Source organism: Numenius arquata, chromosome 19 (assembly GCF_964106895.1).
Source record: "Numenius arquata chromosome 19, bNumArq3.hap1.1, whole genome shotgun sequence".
Taxonomy (NCBI): domain Eukaryota; kingdom Metazoa; phylum Chordata; class Aves; order Charadriiformes; family Scolopacidae; genus Numenius; species Numenius arquata.
In genome coordinates this window covers 8603165-8629435 of record NC_133594.1, presented here as the reverse complement: position 1 = coordinate 8629435, position 26271 = coordinate 8603165, and the positions used below count along the sequence as shown (strand labels likewise).

Below are 26271 nucleotides of genomic sequence, written 5' to 3'. Positions count from 1 at the left end.
CTCCAGTCCTCCCCCAAACTGCTTTGCAATGGGTGCCAGCTCTAACTTGTTCACACTAGGAAACAAAGCTGGTCAAGGACAGCTTCCCGAGACTTCCTGAGAAACCTGTCCGTAGCGCTGGCTTCTTATTCTGGTTCCTAACACTGGTTTCCATACTCTTATCTTCTTCAGATCATGCAAATCATGACAACACAACAGGCCCAGGGAGGTTCCCTTCCCTTATGACACCAAGTCGATGTGCTAGATTTTCCATTCAGGTTGAACTTTTCCCATGGGAAAAAGAAAAATGCTGTTTATTCAGCACTGTCAGGAGTGAAAACAGCCCCCTGTCCCCAGCATTACAGGTGCCGGAACCAAAGCTCTGTGGGAGAGGGGCTAAACTCTGCAGCACCAGACACAGAAACGTTTGGCCTCTCAGCAGAATAGAAAGCATTGGTGCAGTTTCAAAGCTGTTGTAGGAAAAACCCAAAGCTTAAATTGTGAAATCTTACAGGTGGGAGATAACTGGATGTATATCTACGGGGAAATGAATGGTAAAACTGAACTTTTGAGCTCTCAACCAGGAGCCTGCTCTGCACAATCTACAACCGCTGCAGTCTGGTTGTAAATTTTGATAAAAGAAAGTGGCATATCCTGAATTCTCCAACTAATAAAGAGACAAGAGAGAGAGTCACTCATTAGGAGTCTGATCACACATTGTGCTCCTCCACATAGACTGTTTAGATCAGGAAAAATGTGGTACTTACTTACGTCTCTGGAAAGAAGATGAGGCCAGAAAGAAGGGTTCCCGAACTGACTAAGCGGGCTTTTGGAGAGAAGTAGGGGGCCTGAAAAGAAAGGAATTCCCTCTTGGCTGGAGGAAACATCCTGGGACTGGTAAAATCCTGGCGATCCAGTGCCGTGCGTGGATGCAAACGTGGGGGACGCTCAGGAGCACTGGGGGGAGCAAGTGAGTCAGTGTGAGGGAGCCGAGTCGGGGAAAAGCTCAGGTCTCACTGACAGATAAACCCCTGCATCCAAATCCACTCTGGACTGTCGTTTGCCCGTGAGAAGGGGACATGGCTTTGACAAACCCCTGGTTTTCTCCTCTGTGCTCAGGCTCAGAGCAACCCAGTGCTCCAAAGACCTTGTGCTCTTTTCTACTCCTTCTGCCCAGCTCCTCTGCCAAGTCTTCAACCTTCAGGTCACTGCCCAAGTGCCTGCCTGTCCCCAGGGTCTCTCTGCCTTGCAGGCCAAGTGATGTGATGGAGATCTGCTCCAGTGGGGCAGACGTAGCAGGTGCCACCACCAAAATTCCTTGAGCAAGGTCTGCCCCTGAGCCCCACAGACGTCCCTGTGCTGTGACAGGACAAATATTCACAGGCCAGCTCTCTAAACCAGGGCTTATTATGGTGATGCTCAGTCAGATGCTGCAGAATGAGACTTCATCCCTTTGTTTAGCTCCTTAGGACCCGGATTTTGACTTTTAAAGCACTTTTATAAAACTCTATAAATAAATCACATTCTGTGCACTTGAGTCAACATTAGCCTAAAAACCACCCTCCTTATAGCTCATGTCAGGCAAATAAGACAGGCTTGATAACTGGAGAGAGTGATTTATAAAGGCACCATATGGGAGCTTGTCTAAGAATTATAATTGATTAGTGAGCGGCAGAAATATTGCCATGGTACGGTGCATGAATACCTTGAAGGTTTTAGTTCCTTCAAGGGGCCTGATTCTGGCCTTTTTTCCATCCTGAATCCTGTAAAATCACCCTCCCCGGTGGCAGCCAATTCCCTGAGGGGCTTCTCACCCCTCTGACCCAGGAGCAGTGGCGCTGAACCTGGAAGCATGCTGAGAACATGATACATCCAAGGATAGCAGAGGTGGGTGCCTAAGTGAAGCCATCCATCTGCCAAGCTCTTTTATTTTCTTAGTACTCCAGGAAGAACTTCTGGCCTGGGATTTGTCTAGACATCGCAGGCAGGTATCAGGCAGCGGTTATTCTCGTGGCAATAGCTCCAGGTGCCGACAGACAGTCCCAAGCAAGCAGGGAGGGGAGGAAAGCCCCGTGGTTTCCCTCTTAATCAGGGATTTGGGGCTCAGGGAAAGCAAACACGACCCCACGGCACTTTGAGCACTTTGTACGTGTCGGATTTGTTCCCCACTGCGTTGCAGCTCACACAGCTTGCCCAGGGCTGTCCTGAGTCTCAGCATGAAGTTGGGGCCTCTCGGTGCTGCTTGTGCATAAAAAGTGCTCCTTACAGACCTGCAGCCTGAACTGTCTCGGTGGGCAAGAAGAGAGAAATAAAAGACTCTATTTAGAGTGCGTGACAAAAATTCATATTTCTAGCAGTAGGTAGCATCCAGAGCACATTAGACAAGAGTTGTTGAGTTAATTAGAAATGTATATTTGATACCCAGGCTGAACAGGGCCCTGCACGCTGCTAAGGTTTAATAATTGATTTGTAATTTATTTGCCCATTAATTCTTCCTTTTTCACAGCGAAGCCAAGAGCTCGTGCACACTCGTCCATCATCCTGGCCAGCAGCACGGCAGCCCCTTCTCCCACAGAGCTGTCGGGGGTGACAGACTGGAGCCTCGTGCAGGCTGTAATTAGTTACTTACTTCAGAGGCTTTTTATAGGAGACTGCGTGCCTCTCGAGAAAGATTAACAAAGGGTTTATTTCCTGCAGGCTCGGGCCGTGTGTCAGCGAAACCCAGGCTCCAGAAATTATTGATTTGCTTTCCATAAGGTTTGCATTTTCAAGGTAAGTGATTCGGCTGTTACAGGCATCACGTCCCAGGGCTCCATTCATCACGGCAGGGAAACGGGGCTGACCGAACCGCTGGGAGCAGGTTCAGGTTTAAACAGAAGCTGCAACACTTTCTCTCACTGTCACCGTGTATTACAACAGGAGAAAGGGTTTCCAGGGTGCCCATTCCCAGGTAATCAGAGAGAAAACGTAATTGCAATCCCCAGGTGACTGCAAGACTCCCACTCCCTTCTGCTGTCACGGGATCAGGAGGTTTACAGGCTCATTCCCATACACTCATTCTTTTTATTTGCCATATGTTTTCTGAACATTCAGGACCGCATCTGAGTCATAGTTTTCAAGTGGATTAGAAGGCCCTATTGCCTTCCAGAGGAAAACAGAGTTTCTCCGGTGACTGGGAGATCCCAGAGTTGTGGAAATGGGCAACAGCCCGCACGGACCAGTGGACACAGAGACATCCAGGACCAGCAGGACAACAAGTAAAACACCAGCAGGATGGAAAAGGGCCCAAACAACAACTGTTGGCAAGCGGGAAAGTATTTTCAATAGTCAAGATGGACATTTCACAGAGGCAAAGACCACATTTTTAATAAAGAAACATGCAGTTCACACTCTTGCTAGGAAGGAGAGTCCCCTGTTTCTGCCCAGTGTTGCAGGGCAGAAGCCACTGTCTCCCCTCCCATCTCAGCAGTCCTCATCCTCTTTCCACTGGCCTGAAAAACTCTGGCTGTGAGAAAGTGCTCTAAAGACAGAGGCAATAAGGAGAGAAAAAGAGATGAATGTGGGTAGGAGTGGGGTGGGAATGGCACCTCCCCACACGGACACAGCAGAGGCATGGCAAAGCCCCCCAAGAAGGTTGGGAGGCCCAGAGATGATTTTGGCAGGAACGAGGCCACAGAACAAGCCAATCTTTATGTGTGAAATCTCACATAGAACTGCTGCTATAAATAAGGATGATGGATTGATTGCCATAAATCATAACCCTGCTGACATCCCAGAGCTCTCGCAAGCAGCGGGGATGCTCGTGTGGCTGGTTGTTCTCCTTTGGCAGAGGCAGGAGAGAGATTAGTCACTCGTTGTGTTTCCTGAAACCACCTCCTCCCTCCCCCACAAAATGATGGCTTGGATTTGAAGCTCCTTGTGAAAAAGGCTATGACAGGTCTTAATCATTGAGTTCCCCGGATCCGTAGGATCAAGCCCTCATACTCCTGGGGAAATTGTTGTCATCAGCAAGGTTACTGCTCATGTTGAGCACAAGAAAATGAGACTCCAAACCATCTTCCTTTGAAGTTAAAAACCTCAATTCTACTATTTTTACTGGGATGACACACGTAAGGTAGCCCTGTCCTCTGGGCCAGATCAAAGAGGATGTGTTTGCTCCCACCAGATCTGGGTTCACCCTCGGCCACAGGGTTACCCAGTCCAGCAAATGCTACGGAATGGCAGCAGACGAGAGCTGTGGAGCAGGATTAGCTGTGCGCTCTGCTCACACACAGGGATGGCATCTGCCTGGGGGATGATCCTCCTCAACAGCACAGAAACCCCACCCAGGGCTCTCTGTAGAGGTACAGCCTGGTTTAGTGGTTACAACCCGGGGCTGCACAAAAGCACCTGGTTCCCTCGTTTGATGTGTCTGTAACTTCCCTGACTTAACAGCGTTGTTCCTGATTTACAACCCCATGAAGATGTGGCAGTCTTACCTGGGACAAGGTCCCTCAGCAAAGCCCCAGCAGTCAAAACCCAACAGCCCCAGTGACACCCCCAGCCAACAGCAGCCCAGGGACCCTCCTGTGAGCCCTTTAAGGCCTTTTCTACAAATGTACCTTCCTTAAAGTTCAAAACGCTCTGGGCATAAATCCTTCTCCTCCCTTCCATGCCACTGGAAGTTTGCTACCAGCTGTATATTTTTAGATTTTAAAAATGTCACCCTCAACTGCTCAGAGCGCACGTAAGTACTGTAAGAAACAAACCATATAGACTTCCTGTCAATAACACCAGCCTCAGATGGACTCCCTGCAGCCCTGGCGGAGTAAATTATAGCCTTTCCCCCCCAAATGATGGCTGGCTGCTTATTATTGGCTTTCATCTTTATTGCCTCTTAAGGTAAAATGGTTGGAGTGACAACAGCAAATAGCTAGCCACAAATTGTCTCTCCTGCTGGCCTTCCTCCTGCTCGTCAGCAGGCTGAGATGCTCGGAAAGACCCCAGCACCCAGCAAGGATGCTGAATTGGGCTGCGTGCACCCTACCAAGCCATCCAGGGGGCTTTCCTAAATCCCACCCAGCCCTTCTCCTGCCACAGTCCCTGCAGGGACCAAACGACACAGGAGGGACACACACCAGGGGAAGCACTGGACAGTTGGACCTATTTCAGCCTCTCCCTTACGCCACTACAAATCTGTCTTAGGTAGGAGCATCCCATATTAGACACCAGTGAATCCACAGCTGGATGGTGCAAATAGCTCTACACATGAAGAAAGTTTCATGTGGCTCACCCCTTGCTCACCACCACAAACGAGATCCACGCCACCCCCTCTGCTGTCACCAGAACAGGGTGGTTTGTGCTTGGGGACATGGTGCTGTGTAAGGTCAGAGCTAAGAACTGGCTGAGCTCCTGGTGAGCACTTTTGATGTGCTTGAAGGAATCTCCTGTCAATGAGCCTCTTCCATGGGGCAAGGCAGAGAGCTTGGGGCAGAAGAGGTAGGAATTTTCAGCAGAGAAAGATGGGAGAGACAGTGGTCCCCTAAAAAGAACCAAGAAGATTTATCAGCACATGAAGACCAGATCCTTCCAGGCAGGGGTTAATCCATGGGGTCTTTGGGGACCCACCTCCACCCTCCAGATAGCAGGAAATTGTGCACAGCACGTTCTTTGCCATAAGGAGGGAAACATTTTTGGAGCAGGAACAGACAGGCCAGAGCAAGCTTTTCTCATCCAACCGGAGTCTGACGGGAGGATCCGGTTTCAGAGGATTAGGTAATGTCTTCGGATCGCCCAGGAACCCACGTCCTGATGTGTCTGCTCAGGCAGCGAGCTGGGAGGGGAGGCAGATGTTGATGGCCATGGACACACAGGAGCAGCCCTCCCAACCTGGCCTCGCTCAGCCTCCTCACTTGCCTGCAGTGTGTGGGCAGGGATGGGAAAGGGATGGGACAGGGATGGGACAGGGATGGGGCAGGGATGGGGCAGGGATAGAGCAAGGATGGGGCAGGGATAGAGTGGGGATAGAGCAGGGATGGGGCAGGGATAGAGTGGGGATAGAGCAGGGATGGGGCAGGGATAGAGTGGGGATAGAGCAGGGATGGGGCAGGGCTGGATGGGGCAGGGCTGATGGTCATCTTCCCCCAGCAGCAGGGTAGTGCCATCCCCCTCTGCTCGTCCCATGGCATATCATGGTCAGAATGCATTTGATTGCCAGTCCAGGGGTGAGGAAGGGGTTTTCCCTCATGCTGGGCTGGTGGGATGCTGCAGGGGCAAAGATTTCCTCTGTCTGTTGCACATGGCAAAACCTCCTCCCGGGTTCTACCAGGACACTGGTGACCGGCTTCCCTGCCAACGAGATGAAGGTCTCTGGCTCCTCCAGCCCCTCCTGGTGGCACAGTGTCCTTAGGGCCCCACCACCCTCCTATGACGGTGGCAGTGCCATATCCCTGCTCCTTTCCCACCGCAGCCAGGACAAGCAGAAAGCAATCCCTTGAGTGGGCAAAAAAGGTGGGGAGGAAGCCCCAGGAACATTCTCCAGCCTGCAAAGCTCACAAGCAGCAAAGCAGGAGGGTGGTGGGAGGCTGCGGCGGGTGGACAGGGCTGGATGGGAGCACCCTCCCCGCTGCTGGTAGACCTTGAGTCGGGCAATTTCCCCTCCCTCCCCTCATCTCCCTCCCCAGCTCGCCCGTGAACTCATACAAGGTAGCCCCTACCACAGCGAAGAATGTGACTGTATTTATTACAAGGTAGGGTGCTTTTGTGTTATAAATTAAAAGGTCCAGAGAAAATGAACGCCAAGAGCTGTGTCCTCAGGAGTCACAATGACTCCAACACAAGCTTTTTATAAGAAAATAAATTAAATGACTCGGCTGCTTTACTCATCGGGCTGTTGTACCTTTAGCAGTATCCTAGCAAACACTTGTGTCTTCATTTAATTTTCTTCAGCCTAATACCCACCATAAAAGAAATACAGCAGAAAGCCCGTCTGATAACTTTAGCGAATTTCCATTTGACCCTCCCCCTGGGTTTTGGGTTGAGTGTTGAGTGAATGAGCTTTAAAAGCATCTTTTCATTTAGTCTTCCACAGCAGAAAACTCACTGAGCCAAGAATCATACCTCACTTTGTCAGTAGAAAAACAAGATGTGGGCTTAGTGGAATCGAGTCGCGTTGGAGCACGGTATGGAAAATCTTGCATATAAAGCCAAACAAGGTTTCACTGCCAGTGTTGTAAGGGAGAGAGATGCAAAATTTTTGTGGCTAGTATTTCTCGCCCGTGCCTTGGGATCTCAGGCTCTTTGGAAACGAAAGATCCTCATTTTAGGCAATGCTTTTCTCGAAGCATGCTGTTAACCCTTTGTCACACTGCCAGGCAAAAGCAGGCGCTTGTATTCTTTGAAGGGAAAAATGAGTTAAAATATTTAAAATACAGTGGTTTAGGTGGTGGGCTGTTGATATGCACAGCAAGAAATTTCAGATTCAGGACAGAAATTTCAGAGTCAGGGCAAGGAGGAGGGAAGGAAATGGAGGTGACCATCAGTGAAGTATCTTTCATGGACAGAAAGCAGGTCCATGGATGGCACCAGGGAGCACGCAGGGGAGGCAGAGCTTTGCTTCATGAACTTCGAGGCCTTCCAGGATGGTGTCAAAAGCGTGTGACAAATCAAAACACCAGGATTTTTCTGTGGGTTGTTCCGCTCTGGCCCCGGGGCTGCCCTGGGCAGGGGGAGAGGGAGCCTCGGGCAGGGGGATCGGGACACGGGAAGGGGGAGCAGGATCCGGGCAGGGGGAGAGGGAGATGGGCAGGGGGAGAGGGAGCCAGGCAAGGGGAGAGGGAGACGGACAGGAGGAGATGGAGCCGGGCAAGGGGGAGAGGGAGCCGGGCAGGGGAAGATGGAGCCGGGAAGGGGGAGAGGGACCCAGGCACGGCTCCGCTCCTCCCGCCCGGGCAGGGCTCGCTGCGGTCGGGAGGTGGCAGCAGCACTTTGCTCTTTGCCCGGACGGGCCACGCCGGACCCCAGGGGCTGCCCGAGGCACTGCCCCCACCGCGGGAGGGGTGGGGTGGGGGGGCGCTTAGCCCCCTTCCTGCGAGCTGCTGGCCCGCAGCCTTCGCTAAATTCAGCCTCTGTGCTTCAGCCTCCTGCCCTGCACGTACGGTCACCCACGGTTACCCACGCTCACTCCCAGAAGATGAACCACCCCGGGGTCTCCAGCCCGAAGACCCACCAGGGAAACGCCTGGAGCTTGGATCCCACACCACCCTGGGGAACCAGGGATGGAGAGGGGAGCGCTGGAGCAAGGGAGGGTGGTCAGCTGGGTCCTCAGGTGTGTCGCCACTGCTCGGAGCCCCAAATTTTGTTAGTACCAGGGACTGACCCTATATCATGTCCTTCCAGCTGGCTGTGCGGTTGTCTCCCTGTGCTCCCATCTGGTCCCATTCTCACCCACATATGGGCAAAGGGGTGCAGGAACCCTGGGGCGTGATGCCATGGGGAGACCCGTGGAAACGTCACTCGAAAAACATGATGTAGAAGGCCAAGGTGCCTTTTGCGGCCCTGGCGCAGGGGGACGGCTGCCCCACAGGGGCATGGCAGGACCCCAACCCTGCCCCCGGGGCCAGCTGGGGTGAAAAGGCTACTTGAGAGAGGTCAGGAGGAGAAAACTAACCTGCTTTTCTTTGGCAATTATGAAGTGACAAATTACCAGTGAAAGAGCTCATCTGTCTGTATTTATTTGTAGAGCCCCTCCTCGCTGCAAAACGAAGGCACAGAGAGGACTGGGATCACAGCCCTTCTCTTAAGGATTTCAAAACAGTCTGCTGACACCTCACTCCATCTCTGTCAGCACTGAGGATGCACAGAAATTAAGTGGCCAGCCTGGTGCCACCAGGCAAGATGCATTTACAAGAGTGAGCACCCCGAGCATGCTCTGCACCCCTCAACACAGCATCTTCCACTCTGCATCCCCTCAAGCACCCGGAGGACCAGAAATGGCCCCTCCCAATCCCACACCCCCAAGAGCTCAGGGTTTAAGGAAATCTGGTATTAGGAGGCTCCTGATAAACCAGAAAGCTCTGGACCCCTTTGTGTGTGCCATCCCTGAGCTCCATGTCTCCACGCTGCTCACAAGTCAAGGGTGAATCCTGCACACACCCAGCCCCGAGACACAACAAGGGCCCCGAGCCATTGCATGTGAGAGATATTTAATTGCATTACAACGATTTTCTGTTATCAAGGAATCAGGAGGGGAGTCAAAACAGGCACTTTGATCCCCGCAGAAGCTGGAGGAACAGCAACTAGTTGGCCAAGATGCAAACCTCCTCCTCCCTCCCCAGCAGCAGAAGAGGGGGAACAGAGCCCTTCCCCAAAACTGGGTTTGGGGGGCTGGGAAAGCCCCCCATCTTCCTGTTGGGGTAGTAGCAAACACAGCAGCAATCACTCACAGGAAATAAAAAAAATAAAATAAAAAAAAATCAGTGGCAAGCTTGGCTTTGCTTTTCTTTCTGTTATTATCATCTTTTAATATAGAAGCAAACTCGATTTTCAAAGCAAAGTGTGATTTTCAAGCCAGCGGGCAGCCTGTGGCGTGAGGGCAAGCATCCCGGGGAGCGCTGTCCCTCGGATCCCGCCCCCCGGGAGATGGGGGGAAAAGAAAAAAACCCTTAGGAAAGGAGGTAAGTATTTACTCTCTAAACACAAACTGCTGCCTGGAGATTAACAAGACATGTAAGCACCCTCTGCAACGGGAGCCATCGGATGGGTGAGCGTGGCTGGACGGGTGCTACCCAGTTCCTGGGGTGTCCCGGGGGTGGGGACAGGGACCAGCAGGTTGCTGCCAGGGCAGATCATCCCCCGTTCCCCTTCCCCTGCCCTCCCCAATCCACCTCCCAGCGCTTCCCAAATGAAAAAATATTGCAGCCAAGTTAGAAACACACGGATCGTCACTAACCAAATTGAAACTCTTATTTTCCTTCCCAATCTGACCGGCTCTGCAGCCTTCGGGGGAGGATTTATCTCCGCTGTAAACCCAAGAGCAAGTTCAATCTTGTTTGTACCTGGCAACAAATCCAGGTTAAGCTAAGGCCAGCGCTAACGGCTCCCGTTCACCGGGGCTCCAGCACCTCCCTTGTGCGACGCTCCCGCTCCGCAGGCACCGATGTGACTCCAGGAGGGAAGGCGGCTGGAAAACAGCCTGTTGTCACCCCTCGTCACCAAGGTGGTGCTCAGCCTCCGTGGCTCTGTGCTCGCAGGACCATACCCTGGGTCAGGGGAACCGCCTGAAGCTGAGCCCCCAGGCACGGCTGGGAGGGCTTTGCCCGGTGCCGTGATGGCACAGGGACATTCCTGCCCGTAGCCCTGTGATGGTCCCAAGGTGGCTTTGGTCACTTCCACTGTCACCCACCCAGGAAAAGGCCAGGGTGACCTGCAGGCACACGCCTGGCATGTCCCCCCCCCCAGGGTCTGGCATCCTGGCAGCCACGGTGGCCACAATGGCAACTTGTCCCGTGTTTGGATGAAGTCAAGGAGGAGGGGAACACAGCGGGGGGGTGACGTTGAGCTGGAGACATCACAGAGATCTGAACATTCATTCATGGGAAATTCCTGAGGGGAAGAGAAAAAGTCTCTCTCTTCCGTCCCCCACCAAGTTCTGCCCTTGCTCCTCACCTACAGCCAGGCTGGATTTACTCCCACACTCAGCCCCGCCGCGAGCAGGAGGGATGGTCCCTCAGTACAGGGACCCTCTGGGGCGATGGGGACCCCCACAATGGGAACAGCCCCTCTATGAGGGGACCTGAAGGAATAACTTGAGACATACCAGTGAAGAACAAAAGAGGACTTGGACTGGGTTATATTTTAAAATGCTCATATATTTTCTTATTTTTTTTATCCTTTTTTCTTTTTCTTTTTTTCTCTTTTTTTTTTTTTTCACAATTCTAATACAATTGTTCATCAAAATACTGGCGTTTCCAGCAGCAATTCTTTTTTTTTTTTAATTTTTTCCTTTTTTTTTAAGTGAATAATAATATACGGTAGTGATTTCACAGTAAAACAGACCTGCGGGAACGCCGGATATACGTGACAAAAGACACCCCCAGACCAGCCCGCTCCCTCCCACCCCCCCGAAAAAGATTTTGGAAGTGGGGGAAAAAAATAAAAAGTTCATTCAAAAAAATTATTTCGAAAGAGATTTCATATAAAGCCTTTAAAACACGGTCAAAAGTTTCTCCCTCTTCTCCAGATCCCTGTCCCTATGGTTGAACATTTACAGAGAGAAAGAGAGAGAGAGAAAGAGAGAAAAATAGAGAGAGTTTATAACAATCTCTGCAGAGGAAACAAAACAATCCAGAAAGAAAATATCCAAGAATATGTAAGGGATAAAATTACATTTGTACAAAAATAGATTTTTAACTTTATTGATGCTTTAGATACTTTTCCTTATCTTTTATCTTTTTTTTTTTTTTGTCATTCTAAATTTTAACGTATTTTATTTTTTAGCTATGCGTCCCATAGCCAAGGCATCCATCACTAAGTATTGGGAACTGCTAAAGCTATTTTTACTCAAAACCACCTGCTGCTCAAAAGAAAAACAAAACGAAACAAAAAAAAAAAGAAAAAACAAAACCAAAAAGGCATCTTAAAATAGATGCATTTCCTTTGTCTCGAGGAATAAAGATCCAGATTTGGCATCTGCCAATTCGGAAAGGGCTTCAGATACAATGTACTCGCTTACATGAAGCAAAAAAAAAAAAAAAAAAAAAAAAAAAAAGCAAGGAAAAAATAGGAAAAAAGAATCGACTTAAAACAAACAAACAAAAAAACCCACAAAAAGTCTGTAATTGCTACGGTTATAATATATGTATATGTGAGTGAGGATATTTATACAGTGTATATATCTACAGTACATACATGTATACACACGCACATATGTATCAACTTAAACCAGATCATGCACGTCGTCACTGATGGGGACAGCATCAGCTCTTGAGCCACGGTCCCACCATCTCCACCCCTTTGTATGACCAGGGGCTGAGCCCAGCCAAAAAACACCACGGCTCCCCCACCCCGGGGGGGCTGCGGGGCAGGGTGGGCAGCCAGGATTTGGAGGGGGGGGAACGTTGGGTCCAAAGTGCAGAGAAGCTGCTGGTGAGCTCAGGGTGTGTGTGAGGGGGTCGGGGTGGGCTTCTTCCACCCACGGGTGGTGGGGAGATGATGGTCCTTTGCCTGTAAGTCCACTCCTCGGGTCCCATCCAGCAGCCGGGCTCAGCCCTTGGGTGCTGATGGATCTCAGGGAGGTTCAGCATCCTCAGGGGGTGGCCCGTGGGCATCCTGGATTGGGCTCGGTTTGGGTTAGGGCTCGGTCGAAATGCGCACACGCGAGAATGCAGCGAGGAACATCCAGGGCGGCAGGCGGGTGGCTGAAAAGCTGATGTTTGTGCTATCTTTAGAAAATTAAAGATTGTCCCACCAACAAAAAGGAATTTAAGAAAAAAATAATTAAAAAATAGATCACCCTAATCAAACCAGATTTTTGCAAGAGTACTAAGATCTGGTTAAATGAAAGTCCTACCTCTCTAGTGAATAATGTGCCTTTTTTTTTTTCTTTTACCCATGTATCACCTCTTCAAACAAGCATGTAGTATATTTATAATTATTACAAGGACAAAAAAAAAAAAAAAAGCCAAAAGTGAAAAAGAATACAAATGAAAGACTCAAACTCATGCAAAAGCACGTTGCTTTAAGGCTGCTGTGGCAGATGTTACTGGATGCACAAAAGCTTTTCTTTCTGATGGGGAGGGCTGGGCTGGTGATGCTGGAGGGGGGGACACGGGGTGGGCTGGGGTCCCAGCTCTGGGGGTTGGTCACATGCGTTCAGGACCCGCTGGCAACCTGAAATGCCCGGTGTGGCTGCCGGGGGCAATCAGAGCTCTACTGAAAGCAAGAGAGTCACGGTGAGTTACAGCAATGGGGGGAGGGGGGGGTCCATTGACACTGGCTGAAAACAAAAAGCCCAGGACAATGCTCAGCCTTTCCCCAAAACCCTCCTCAGCTGGGGGCATGAATCGAGGCCGTGAGCTGCTCCAGGAAGGAAACTGAGGCACGGAGATGCATGTCCTGACCAAGAGCCCCTGGCCTGCAGAGCCTTCCCCTTTGCACCATGCTACTTCCTGAGGACACCCCCTCGCTCGTGGTGTATTTTCATTGGGTCAAATGCTAACTGGGATGGGATGGGATGGGATGGGATGGGATGGGATGGGATGGGATGGAATGCCATGGCATGGCATGGGAAAAGATGGGATGGCAAAGCATGGGATGGGATGGCATGGGAAAGGATGGGATGGAATGGCATGGGGTGGGATGGGATGGGATGGCATAGGATGGCATGGGATGGTACGGCATGGGAAAGGATGGGATGGCAAAGCATTGGATCGGATGGGATGGGATGGCATGGCATGGCATGGGAGCTCCTGCTCTGCAGCCCAGCAGTGCCCAGGGCTGCAGCTGGCCAGAGCACAGCCTCACAAGCCACCAACAGCTCAGCACCAGCACCAAACAGCCCCTTCCAAGCCAACCATCAGGAAAAAAAAAAGTGGTTCCACCCAACGGAGAAAGACGGCGGGTTTATCCTAGTGCAATATCCACCGACTCTTTCACAAAGCACCCTCATCCTCTCCGGGAAGCGAGCTCCAGGCTCCTTTCCACCAGCAAGAGCCGGGCTGGGGGCTGGTTTGGGGCTGGGGGCTGCCGGGGGCTGGTTTGGCTGCAGGCTGAGCTCCGCGCCGGCTGGCTGGGGGCTAACACCTCCCTGCAAGCCCCCCGTGGGGCTGTGGCAGCCTTACACTGGCAAGGAACAGCCTGCTCGTGTTTACTGGCACCCTTTACATATTTCATTTCTCTTGCCTAGTTTTCTTGGCAAATTCTTGCAGGGTGAAGCTGTTTAATAATATTTTCGGCGGCATGCAGGCTGCTGGAGAAACACAGCCAAAACACTTTCCCTGCCTCTGTGGATTTGCCACTTCAGGCCAGCCTAAGGGAAAGTTGTGACCTGAAATCCTGAGTATTTATTTAGCAATGAGATGGCCTGGTTAACTGCAGGGGATGGAGCTGGGGACTCGAGCTGCCAGGCAGGATGACGACAGGCGGGTGACAGCCATGTCCCCTCAAAAACAGAGGTGGGAGCTGGTGGGCACTGCTCCATCCCCCCTCCAGGCATAAAGGAGATGTTTGAAGAGCCAGCTACAATCCAGGGGGAGAAATAAATACCTTTGGGACCTAGTACTTTGCCATTTTAAAGCACAGAAGACATGAAAGCGGTGGGGAAGCCCTTGGCCCCTGGCCAAGCACAAGCACCTCATTCTTGGCTCTAAACACCCGCCCCATGGTGCCCTCGGGACAGCCCGTCCTGCCAACTGGGGACAAGACGCTCCCCAACATCCCTCATGCTTGCTCTGTTTTTTGTTTGTTTGTTTGTTTTTTTTCCTCTAACTCATTTTTTCTGTGGGGCTCTGGAGACACCTGATGAAGGTGAAATGGGGAGATGAAGTGGAAGCGCTCCCTGGCCGGGAGATCCTGTCCTGTGGGGTGTGGGCATGTTCCTGGGACCGTGTCCCTAATCCCCAAAATCCCATCCATCTCCCCTCCTGTCACACCAAGGCTCAAGGAAAGGACCATGCAAAAACCAAGGTGCTTTTGGTGCTCTCAGCATCCCGGAGGGGCCGGGGATGGGCGCTCTGCCCACGTCCCCCACCTCTCACCCCCGCGTCCCTGCCCGACGGGGGAGATTCAGGGGAGGGGGAGCCCTGTTCTTGCTTCACCACTAATTAACAGCCGCAATTACCAGCCTGGCCAAGCACTCCCACTAATTGTTGTCTTGCCGTGTTTTGCACGGCAGCTGCTGAATCAACAGGAGCAGCTTCTTGGGCGAGCCGAAACCCCCGTGCGAGACGAGGGCTTGGTGGCCATGGGGACACGCCTGCGGTACCCGGGGCTGCTGGGGCACGGAGGGGGTGTTTTGCCAAGCCCACCCCATCAGCTGGAAATGCCCCTCCAACCTCACTGAAGCAGGTCAGGACCAAAAACACTGAGAAGGAGCCATTGCCAGCACGACATCTCCTGCCACTCCAAGGCGACAGCCCTTGAAATAAAGCCTGGGTCTGGCAGGACAGGCTGGACCCAGTCTCACCAGTGGGGCAATCCTGGGATGCTGGGCACAGGGCTGAGGGCAGGGGTCTGGCAAGACCCCGCGAGCTGGGGAAGGGTGATGTCAAGGCCCTGGCAGCCTTAAAGCAGGTGCTCCAGCCGGCTCATGTCCGCACAGGCAGCTCCACACCGAGAGCAGAGGCGTCTTTGGGAAGAGCAGTGATGCCCGGCTGCTCTCCAGGACGGCAAGAAGGGATTTTTTTCAGGTGCTGCCACCCACGGGACCCTCTGCACAGAGGAAGTAGAGGGTACCCCGGCTCCCCACGCCACCAGTTGCCTCGTTATTTGAGGGGGGGGAGGAAGGGGGATAAAGCTCAATCCCAAATCCTCTGCTTTTAATTGAAAGGAGAAGGCTCTGCGCAGCCACGGGTGACTCATTTGCAGGGCATGGGCTGGGCCGCCTCTCCAGCCCGCCTCTCCCTCCGTGAAGTAACTACTGAGACTACTAATAATAGTTAGAAACCAAAAATAGAATTCCTTTTTTTTTTTTTTTCTTTCTTTTTTTTTTTTCTCTTCTCTTTTTCAAAAACTCCATCCTCTGAAAATAGCCAGCTGCAATCCGGTGAGTTCAACCACTCCCCTCGGCTTGTCCAAACCCCACTGCCCCTAGGGCTGGGACCATCCCCGTCCCCGCTCCTGCCCCGTGGGAATCACCGCCGGCTGCGGCACGCACGTGGGGTGATGCCAAGCCCGTCCGGCGGCTCACCCCGAAACTCATGGCACGGTGGGGGCTGGGGTGGGGGATGAGAGCCGGGGCGGCGGGTGGCAAGCTCTCTCCGCTCCCACTTCTCTACATCTAGTGCAGGGAACCAGCGAGCAGGTCTTGAGATGCAGCAGTGACAGCAAAAACGGACAAGGGTGAAGGCAACAAGGAGGCGAGGACGGCAGGGGCTCGCCCCGGGTCAGACGGTGCCTCCAGCGCTGGGGAGAGGAGGGAGGGACGGGCTGGGGAGGAAAGCGGAGGAAGGGGCCCCGCGAGACCCCGGCCGGGCGAGGGACTGACCCAGCAGCAGTTCTCTAAGTCATTTGATGGGGCGCTTCCAGCATTTCCATCAAGAAGGTGTCAATCGGCGTGTCGCCTATTAGCTTGAAGAAGAAGAGGTGCTCCAGGCATTTCAGGCCGATGGACCGGAGGGCTGGGAGACGGAGCAGGAGCTTTGCGAACCTGGGGGACAGGAGATGTGACATGGTCAGACATCCCACCGTAGCCCCCCGTTTCTGCCCCGACCCCCAAAGCTTCGGGGGCCGCTCCCGCTCAGGAGTCGAACACAACATCTTTTGCTACCAAAGGCATGGGACTACACCCAGAGCTGTGCAGAGAAGTCATTAATTACATCCCCAGCCTTGAAGATCAGGCAGCCACGGTGGCAATTCACAACAAACATCTGCTGATAGCTGAGCTGGAAGAGTAAGATAAGAAATGAAAGGCCATCCCCGGACCGGGGTGCACCACTGGCTCCATGCACCTGTGTCACCTCTGTGCGTTACCGTACAGTGAGCACCCCAAGATGCTGGTGGGGTCCCCACACCGCAGCCATGGGGATAAGGCACCGTGGGGCCAGCCGTGTCCCAGGCAGCGGTGCAAGGAGCTTCAGAAGCTCCATCTTTGGTCAGGGAAAAGAGCAAGCAGCCGGGGAGGGGATGGAGGAGATGCTGAGTGGGGTTAGCTGGCACTTGGCTCGGCCATGCCCCTTCCCTCAAGGTTCCGGGCACCTCGCAGGCAGCTCCGCCAGCCATCACTCCTCTGCCGAGCCCCGGGGGCTGCTGGAGCAGCAGAAACGCGGCTGACAGCCGGGCTGGAGGTACCTCAGGGGTGAAGCCAATGGAAGGAGACAAGGGCTTTGATGCAAAAGCTGGAAGGAGCGCTGCAAATCAGCCGGGACACAGGGTGCTCCCCTTCTCCCTGCTCCAGCACGGGGCTCCCACGAGCCCCAGCCGAACAAAAGCCCTTTCTCCGACGCTTGTCAGGTCACACCCTCGATGCCGGCAAGAACCGACAAGCAGGAGGGGTGCGCAGCCGGGCAGGGGAGAACCAGGGGGGCTGGGGAGAGCCAACAGCGCTGCAGGAGCCGGCTGGGATGAAGGAGACGAGCCCAAGGGCTGGCGATGCTGGGGAAAGGCTGCTGTCTGTTGGGCTCCGAGGGCGGTAGGAGGCTGTGGAGGCGGGAGAGAGCCACCGGCTCCTCCAAGGGTGCTCCGGAGCATCCCACGGTGCCACCCAGGGTGTTCCCAACCTGCCTGCCCGTGTCTCGGGGGTGCAGGCAGCAACCCCAGGCGCCGTGGGATGTCACCTCCCCTTTAACAGCCGGGAGCGCGTTTATTTGTTTTTACTGCTACACAATCAGGGCTTCAACATAAGCAAAGGCCGGAACCAGCCCGGGGAGAAGGGGACTCTCCAGAAAACCCACACATAGAGAGAGACGTGCACAAACATACAGATATTATACATGCATGCACACTTCTATTTCTTTTTTTTTTTTTTTTTTTTTTTTTTTTTGCTGAGCTGGCGAGAAAGGTGGGAGCAGAGCCAGGAAAAACAAATCAGTCCTACCATCCCATTCAGGAAGTTTCACTTTAAACCAAACCAGATGATGGCTCCAGCCCTCGGATACGTTTAACTGTGAGATAACCAGCCCGCAGCACAACATGCCAGCGCTGTGGCTGGCGGTGGGGGAGTGGGGGTGGCAGAAAATAGCCCCAATTCCCCGCGGGTGCTCAGTGTCACGTACACACTGTGCCCTCCCTGCTGAGGAGCCGGGGCTGGCGTGGGGGGAGAACGGCTAGGTTTTTCCTAGGAATGCCTCCCTCCGACCTACTGTCGCAGAGAAGTTCCCTTTTGGTGTTTACACGGCGCTCGCGAGCTCTCGATGGCGGGGGACCAGGCTGAAGTCACGGCACCCAAGGGCATCCGAAGCGGTGGGGAAGCCAAGGGCTCGCCGCAGCCTGAAGCAGGGGAGGGCGCCCGCCGCCGGCTTGACCGGGCGTTTGCTCAACAACCACAGGAAGAACTTGTTTCCAGCCCCAGATGGTGATCACATTGTGCCATGAGACCAGGAAGATGGAGAGAGCTCTTGAGAGCTTCATTTAGCTCTTGTGCAACTCTGGACTCCTGGCCCACGAGTTAACCCTCCCGAGCCACCTGGGTTTATTCCACCATCGCCCTGCACCATACGAGAGAGGCCCCACGGCCAGCAATGCCCAGAGATGTCTCTCAGAACAGCCCTAATCGTGCAAAAACCTTTAAGGTCACCCAAGAAGGGTGTGAGGATCACACGAGGAGGTCTCCAGCTCAATGTCATTCAAAGCCAGTGAGAGATCAAACTCCAGAGCTCCTGGTGCAGCTCCGGGACCTAAAACGCTCCTTTACACATGGCTGATGATTGAGGTAGAGCCCTGGGGAACTGATTTTGGCTGGTGGCTCAGTGACTTTGCTCAGTCATGCACAGCAGCGTTGTGGTCGATGAAGAGCGGGGCTGTCCCCATGCCAGCCCCCTGTCCAGCCCCGTCCCAGCCTGCAGCAGCGGCGTGCGAGGGCAGCATGACTCAGCTACGGACACTGGACGCCTGTGGGAAGCAAAGAGTTCATCCCACCAGGGGAATAACCCAGGAGACCCACTGGGCAGCATTCCCAAGGCAGCAATCCTTGTGCCAGGTACGGCTGGCTGCTCCCTGTGAGCCTCAAAGGAGGCAGAGCTCTTCGGAAACACCAGACCAGCCTCAATCCAGGGTCTGGGTCTGGCTTTGCTTTGGAACTGCAGTTTATTAACGCTTCTTGGAGCCTGGGGTCCAAACAAACCACCCCACGGAGGACAGGTAGCCACCCCTGCTCTGCGCATCCCTCATTCCTTCCTCACCACAGTGTCACACGCACCCAACGGTACCTTCATCCTAACTCCCCGCCACAAGCCAACCATGAACATCAAGAAGCCCCTTTACAACGTGTCTTTTTTCATTTGCCAGCACATTGGCACCCAAACGGGGGAAAAAAGTCCAGTATTACTTCCGAGGGCGTGATCTGCCCACTGCATTCATTGCTCTAAGAGCATCCCTTTTTTTTTTTTTCTTCAACCATCCAGACACGCAAGACCGGGAATGCAGGTGAGATGCAAATCCCAGTTGCCTGGGCTGTTTTTCCCAATATTCACGGTTCAGCAGCAATACGCACCACCAGCAGTTTCCAGTGCTTTGCTTGGTTTCTCAAATGACTGTCAGTAACTTAACTGGCAGTTGCCAACTTCAGGCTGTAACTGGGAAAATGCGCCCACTCAGCTCCAGAGCGGTCCAGGAAAGCATTCCTAATTCCCCCTCCCATTCCCAGCTGGACTGGGGGAGGTGGGGAGGGAAGAAAAGAGCATCAATTGAGGCTTTCACTTCCCAGCAATGATGCTCATCTGCCACCGAAAATTAACTCCGTGTGCGTCTTATTTTCGCTGTGGTTTGCTCTCCGTGGTTGCCAAAAGGGAAACGATACCCCTTCCCCCATGTGCTCATCCCGCGGCCGCTGGAGCCGGGGCTCCTCAGGTCTCGGCAGCGCTGGGACTGCCTGACCTTGTCCCGGCTGCGCTGCATTTACTGGTGTTTGGGAATAAAGACCACTCTGCACTTCACGGGGGGCGCTTTTCTAAGGATGCTCACAGCTGAAGTAGGTAGAAATGAGTGGTTTTCTTTGCAGACAACTGCTCGCTGCCAGAAGACACGGGAAGAGAGAGCCCGAAATGGAAGGGACCCAGCCACCCACAAGCTGCAGTGACCCCAAGGATGGCACTCGGACCCTGCCGAGAGCTGCAGGACCCTTTGCACCGGTTGCAGCACCCATTGCAGGGGGCTTTATAGGGGTACAAGGCTGCAGGGGGGGACAGGACACGGCCAGCAACTCACCTCCCCGGCTGGTCGGGGTATTTGTGTTTGCAGTATGCCTCTAGCGACGCGTACACCTTCTCCCGTAACGCCTCCACTTCAGCTGGGTTGGAGAGACCTTTCGAGTCTGAAAGGCAACGGAAGGACCATCAGCCAAAAACCTCCAGGCTTTCCAAGGAGGCAAGGAGACCCCTGGTCACCCCCCAGCCTTCTCCATCCCTCCTGGCACCACCAGACCAGGGCCCAGTGTGGATGCGGGGTCTGAACCCCAGGAATTTGGGGCACCTAACACCTCCTGGGGAGTGTTCAAACCCTGAAAGGTTTGCCCTGTAACTACAAATCTGTTTTACTCCACCTCATACCCCAACGCCAACCGTTTTGGCTCATTCCAGTGGTCACAGACCCTCATGGAGAGGGTTTAAGTCCCCCTCAAGTCCTGGGTTTCTGGGATTTCTCCCTCCCGCGCAAAGCACTGTGGCAGGGCTAAACAAAAAGCCCCCGCTCTGGCAGGTCCCCCCACGACGCAGCGAGGATCTGTTTTTAGTAGGGTGAAAGGGACAGTCAAGCAATCGATATCCCCAAGCACAAGCACCACGGGAACCTCTCCAGATTCCCCTTCTTTTACCATATACGGCTAATCCCAAATTACAGACAATAAATTACTGGTGATTACAAGGGGAAAAAAAAAATAAAGACAAAAAGAAAAAAAAAGTCAAGCAGAAAAACAAACCCAAGAAACAGCAATAAACCCTGCTGAAATGCCCTGGCCTGGGCTCGGTGGGAAAGGCCAGCAAAAGAGCCGTGGCTGGGCACAAACCATGCTCCTGGGAGGGCAGGGAGGGGAAGGGGTGGCCGCAGATGTGGAGGTTGGTCCTCAAGATGCTATCTGCTTTTGCTCTGGATTGACCTGCTCTAAAATTCAGGGAACCCCCCCAGTAGAGCTGTATCTGCAAGGGGGGCAGCCCATGTCCTGCGGCAGCAGGGACTTTGCTCCCTGAAACACCAGAGACAACCCCTGTCCCTCAACCTTCTTCTTCCCTTGGGCAGCTTGGGCCAAGGGGGAAAAGCGAGCAGCCTCCTAGAGTCTGTAAAACTAAGCAAGCTATGGACGAAAAATAAAGCTCTTGTGTATTTTATGAGCATGTTTCATGCCTTTCACCCTCTGCAGGCTCTGCAGCGGGATTTTCCAGAAATGCAGTTAATAAACGCCCTTGAATGTTGAGATCAGGAAAGAGAGGGCAATAATGTCCATGCTCTAACTTTGCTCTAACCCATACTTTTGTCTCAAAGGATATCGAGATTCATTTTTGCTCCTATTCGGGGACAACTCCCTCAAGCAGCAGAACTTTCTTTTTAGAGTTGCTGTAGAACTGAAAATAGGAGGACTGCATAACGCTGATCAAGACAAAGCCCCTCAAGCTCAGCAGAGAACTCAGCCCATCCAAAAGCAGCATTCGCCACCTCCTCGGATGATCACAGCCGAGTCCCAGCCAAGGCTGGGTCCTGCCTGGAGGATATTTTGGACCATGAAACCGTGTTGCCTTCTGCAAAGGGGAAAAAACCCCTGCAAAGGGGAAAACACCCCTGCAAAGGGGAAAACACCCTGGGCTTGGACCCAGATCCATCCTTCTAAGGATGGACATGTTTCTAAGGTGGCAGATGCACGGGCAGCACTTAATTTGACTTTCATTCTTGTCTCTTCCTTCTTGCCCTGTCCTCGGGAGTTGGGTGCCCTCGGTTATTTGCAATGGAGCTTTGTAGGTAAGAAAAGGAGCCAAAAGGACGCAGCATCAGCCAAGAGAGGACAGGAGAGAAGGTAACAGCATGTACCGGGGTTGAAGAGGACAATGGCTCGCAGGCAGCCTAGCTCTGTCTTGTCCATCTGCATGTCTCGCATTTTTGACACGAGTTCTGTCAGTACTCTGCAAAGGACATAGAAATCACAGGCATCAGCGTTAAAAAGAAATGAAAAAAACCACGCAGGTGTCAGAGCCAGAGTGAGGTCCTCCGGAGCACGGTTAATGAAGTCATGGGACAGTGCTCGCTTATACCAGCTGAGGATATGCCCTCATTTTCTTCCTGTATCAAAAATAGCTCATTAGGAACATCAATAGTTCCTGTGAGGTACAACAGAGACCACAAAAACTGGCTTTGGCACCTGAGAAAGCTGCCTAAAAATAAAAAATAATAATATAAAAAAAACCCCAACAGGTATCTAAAAGCAATTTCCTCTGCCGGTAATTTTTATTACTCCCTTTGCTCTTGCTGCAGGTGCCGGTCTTGAAATATTTTCCACTGATTGCCCAGTTTTTCCTGTTAGATCCTGCACTGAAGTCATGATCTTGCACTTATGACCTCACAGGAAACAAATGATGTCACCCAGGTCCGAAGCACAATTTTCTCGCAAAGCAAAGAAGCAAAGGTGATTTGGCTTCAACTAAGTCGCCTCAAGATGAGTCTCAGGCAGAGAAATCAGCCACCACTTAAGCGGCGTCTGGAGTCACACTGTGGGTCAGACATCCTGGAAGTCTGGCTTTAAAACACTTTCCCAAAGAACGGGATTAAAGAGCCCTCGGGATACGCATGTGGAACCTGCTGGGTATTTCTGGTGCTTTTTCGTTGTGAAAATAAAATCACGTCTTGGTCCAATTAAAGATGAAAAGAAATAAAGGAGTGGCCTCCTCGTAACATTAGAAGGCATCTGGACCCCATGAAGGGGGCTTTGATTCGCACTGGGCAGCCTTCTCCCTCCAAATACTTGGGGCTGTTGGTTTGTGCAGGTTTAAGAGGAGGGATTTAATGTTGTTGCCTGCAGCAAGGACCACGATGTCTCCACACACGCCACGGGATGGACACGCCGCAGCCTGGGCTCCTCTGACCATGAGCCCAGGTGCCAACGCATCTCCATCCGACCCCTCAAGCAGGTTGCACTGCCGGGAACAGAGACAGAGAAGGGGATGTCTAGCCAAGGTGGCCTGAGATGTGCTCACCACCATCCATCCATCCATCTATCCCTCCCTCCCTCCCTCCCTCTTCCCACCTGTCAAAGATGGCCCCGACGCCAGCACTGTGCGCGCTGTTCCGGTGCACATGGAGCCCGGTGGCTAAGAGGATCCCGTCTTTCACGGCTATGGAGCGGTGGGAGAAGGAGGCGATTAGGAGCTCATTCCAGCCTGGGGAGGAGAAAACAACCAAAGCTGCAGGTTAGAGCCACGGGGCCCTCAGTGGGTCCGGGAATCAGCAACATCACCTCCCCGGGGCTAAAGAGAGAGGAGGAAACTGCTCAAGAACCGCCTTTGCTGGAGTAACACGGCTGGACGTGGGAAGGGAGGGGGGAGCCAGCCCTTTCTTGGATGTCAGGGAAGGAAAAAAATCGTTAAGGAACAAATGTACTAAAAATATAACGTTAATAAGGGAAGCAGTTTCCTCTATAAACCTTGCAGGCACCAGAGCAAACAGCTCTCCCTGCTCCTCTCCCCATGAACCTGCGAGAGGGTGTGAAGCCCTGCGTTCCCTCTCTGACCTTATACTCCGTGCCTCTGAGCAGTTAAAGACCTATTAACGCTTTACATCAGCTAATTGGGCTCATTTTCAGGCCGTAATGGGGCACAAAAGTTCATTCACCCTTTTCCAGCTGTAAATCGGGCCCAGGAAAACTCTCCCTTGCAGGTTTGTTGCTTCTGCTGTATAAATACTGGAAGGGATGGCCTCTCCTCAGGGATGTCCCATCCGTGACTGCTCCAGTAACAGCTTTCTGTAGCTGCATGGAAATCAGCTTTTGTCTCATTAGTTACTGGACATGCTCCTTCAGGAGACAGGAAAACACATCCTCTGAGCCCCCACACGGCGGGAGCAGCGTGAGCTAATTACAGATGGGGAAGGGAAGGGAGATGCCACCTCCTTCCCCACCTTCCAGCTCCCCTCTCTAATTTAACGTGTCCGCAAATTCTTAAATCTGCCACCACCCGAATTCAAGAATGCCTGAAACAAACCCAGAACAAGAAGAAATGCTGTGAAGTTTAAAGGGTGGAAATTTTGATGATTTTGAGCCAGGAGAGGCGTCTTCAATAAGACAAGACGGGTCTTCTACAGCCCTGGGGAGTCTCACGCTCATCTGAGTGATTTACCCAGCCTGAAAACGTTCTGGTGTCCAGAACACAGGCCTGCTTGGCAGGGTCCAGAAACGTCAGGATATTTGATTTAATTTTTCTCTCCCGGGCTGGAAAAGCAACACAACAATATCCTTCACCTCCTCTCCTGCCACAGAAACACGTCTTTTCTCACCAATTGGAATAAATACAAGATCCACGTGAGCTGTATTTACCCACTGTTGCAGAGGTGGGCTGTGCCATTAGAAATGTTGACAAGGAATAAAGTTCACTCTTTCCTAAGTGGCCACAGGATGTTTCCACCCCAATCACGGGAACATTTATTTGGCTATTTACTGGGTGAGGTCTGGCACTCGCAGAGGGATTGCAACACTGTGAAACCCAAGGAGGACGGAGGAGAAGATGTGGGACTGCACCAGGAGCCTGCAGGAACCCTGCTCCATGGCTGAAGAGGACCTCCCAGAGCCAGACCCACAGAAAGGTGCTGTGGGTGCCTCCCACCAGCCATCACACGGAGACCCACAGCATCTCTACACGCAGCCCCTCCAAGCAGCTCCAACCAACAGAAACCAGAGCCGGTTCTCAACGTCCCTCCATGGCACCAGCTTTCACAGCTCTGTCCCGACTCTCAGCCATCACCCAACACCCCTCAGCCACGGCTCCACACGGCCTCAGCAGTGCCCGATCCAGCCTCCGGCTTGCCAAGAATACATGGAAGTGGTGAGGCTGTGGGGTGCCACCAACATCTGTGCTGGGCTTAGTCCAGCTAAGAAGCGCTGGATCCTTCAGCTGAATCCTTCAGCTGAATTTCAGCTGAAGGCAGCATCCTTCAGCTGAATTATTCCCATTTAGAGCTGGGACCTTTCGGCTGAAATGGGGCACCTATTTCTACTCAGTGCTTTCAAAGAACTGACATCCCCAAAGAACTGACAAGACCAAGAGGGAAGCAGGAAAATTCAGGTATAAACACAGGCAGCAAATCTGAGTTAGAAATCAAACAAGTCTACCCAAAGAGTTCTGCATTTCAGCCCAAGCTCTGGAGAGGTAGAGCAGATGTCTTTGACTCTCACAACTCCTCTCTCATCAAACAAGGTGGCTCCGGGGATGCTTTGGCTCCTCTGGGGTAGGGAAGGCACCTGGCAGAGCAGTGACCATCCTGTTAATCCATCTCACTACCAAGTTTCCCCACCAGCCCGATGAAAGGAACTGCAGCTGCAGAGATGTAGTGCTCAGCACCCTCTGCCAGCCCTGCCTCGACGCAGAGAAAACATCAGGTTATTCCCATCTCAGCCATAGCAAGCTTGGAAACAAGAAAACCCAGGGAAAGCAGGCTTAAAAAGCGGAGTTTCCTTCTCCTCCAGAAAGCTCGGAGAGGGAAGATTTTTAAAAGATTCAGGATTAGAGGAAAGCTACTGCCGGCCCATCCAGCACCGCTCCTCCAAAGATGCGTGCTCCACTTAGTTTTGCCTCCGAGGACGCATGACTGAACCTGACTGACGCTCTCAGCTAAATTTTAATACTTAAATATTTCATGGGCAGCTGTTCTCAGCAGACCACTCTCCCCGCTCAATAATAGATAGAGCCACTGCTTAAAAGACTTGGGGGAGGTTATCCGAGGCCCCGACAGAGACGCCTGGAGCAGGCAACCCATCAGAGCCGCTCCAGGTGCTCAGCCCACCTCACGGCCGTGGGGGTTAGAGCCACCACGAAATCTGGGATGCGATGGGGTCTGCAGCCCCCTCTCCTCCTGCCCCATGGAGTGGCCCCTCCAGGATGCCAGCTCAGAGCTGGTCAGAAGAAGCACCAGCACAAAGGAGAGAACATTAGGTCAGAAAGTCTTTGGTTCAGCTTTCATTAGCCTTCTTCTAAAGAGCAAGGAAAACCTTGAACTGTTGTTGTGGGTTTTGTTTCCATTTCACAAAAGAAAAAGGCAGCGTTTTGTCTGAATCCAGTTCTTCCCTGTGATATTTGCAGAAAGCCCTCAAAGATTTCTATAGAGATGCTTCCCCTGCTCATCCACTCTCACAAGAGGCTCTAGAGACCTGCCTCAAAAATACACTTTTTCTATTTTCCAGAGAGGGCCGTGAGCCAGCGCTGGTGATATTCAAACCCACGGAAAAATCAGAGGAGCACCTTCACCAAAGGGCCA

General features: G+C 52.6%; 1 protein-coding gene across 1 annotated transcript in view; it reads right to left on the bottom strand.

Annotated features, from left to right (window-relative positions):
* Positions 1–15666: 15666 nt before the first annotated feature.
* The window catches only part of RXRA (retinoid X receptor alpha), a 37233-nt gene continuing 26628 nt past the window's right edge, over positions 15667–26271 (bottom strand). Inside the window, exons 6-9 of the mRNA XM_074161404.1 lie at positions 23054–23186; positions 21844–21935; positions 20035–20140; positions 15667–16321 (exon numbers count right to left, since the gene is read on the bottom strand). Of these exons, the coding sequence (XP_074017505.1) occupies positions 16174–16321; positions 20035–20140; positions 21844–21935; positions 23054–23186 (479 nt within the window). The 3' untranslated portion in view covers positions 15667–16173. The remainder of the gene's footprint in view (positions 16322–20034; positions 20141–21843; positions 21936–23053; positions 23187–26271) is intronic.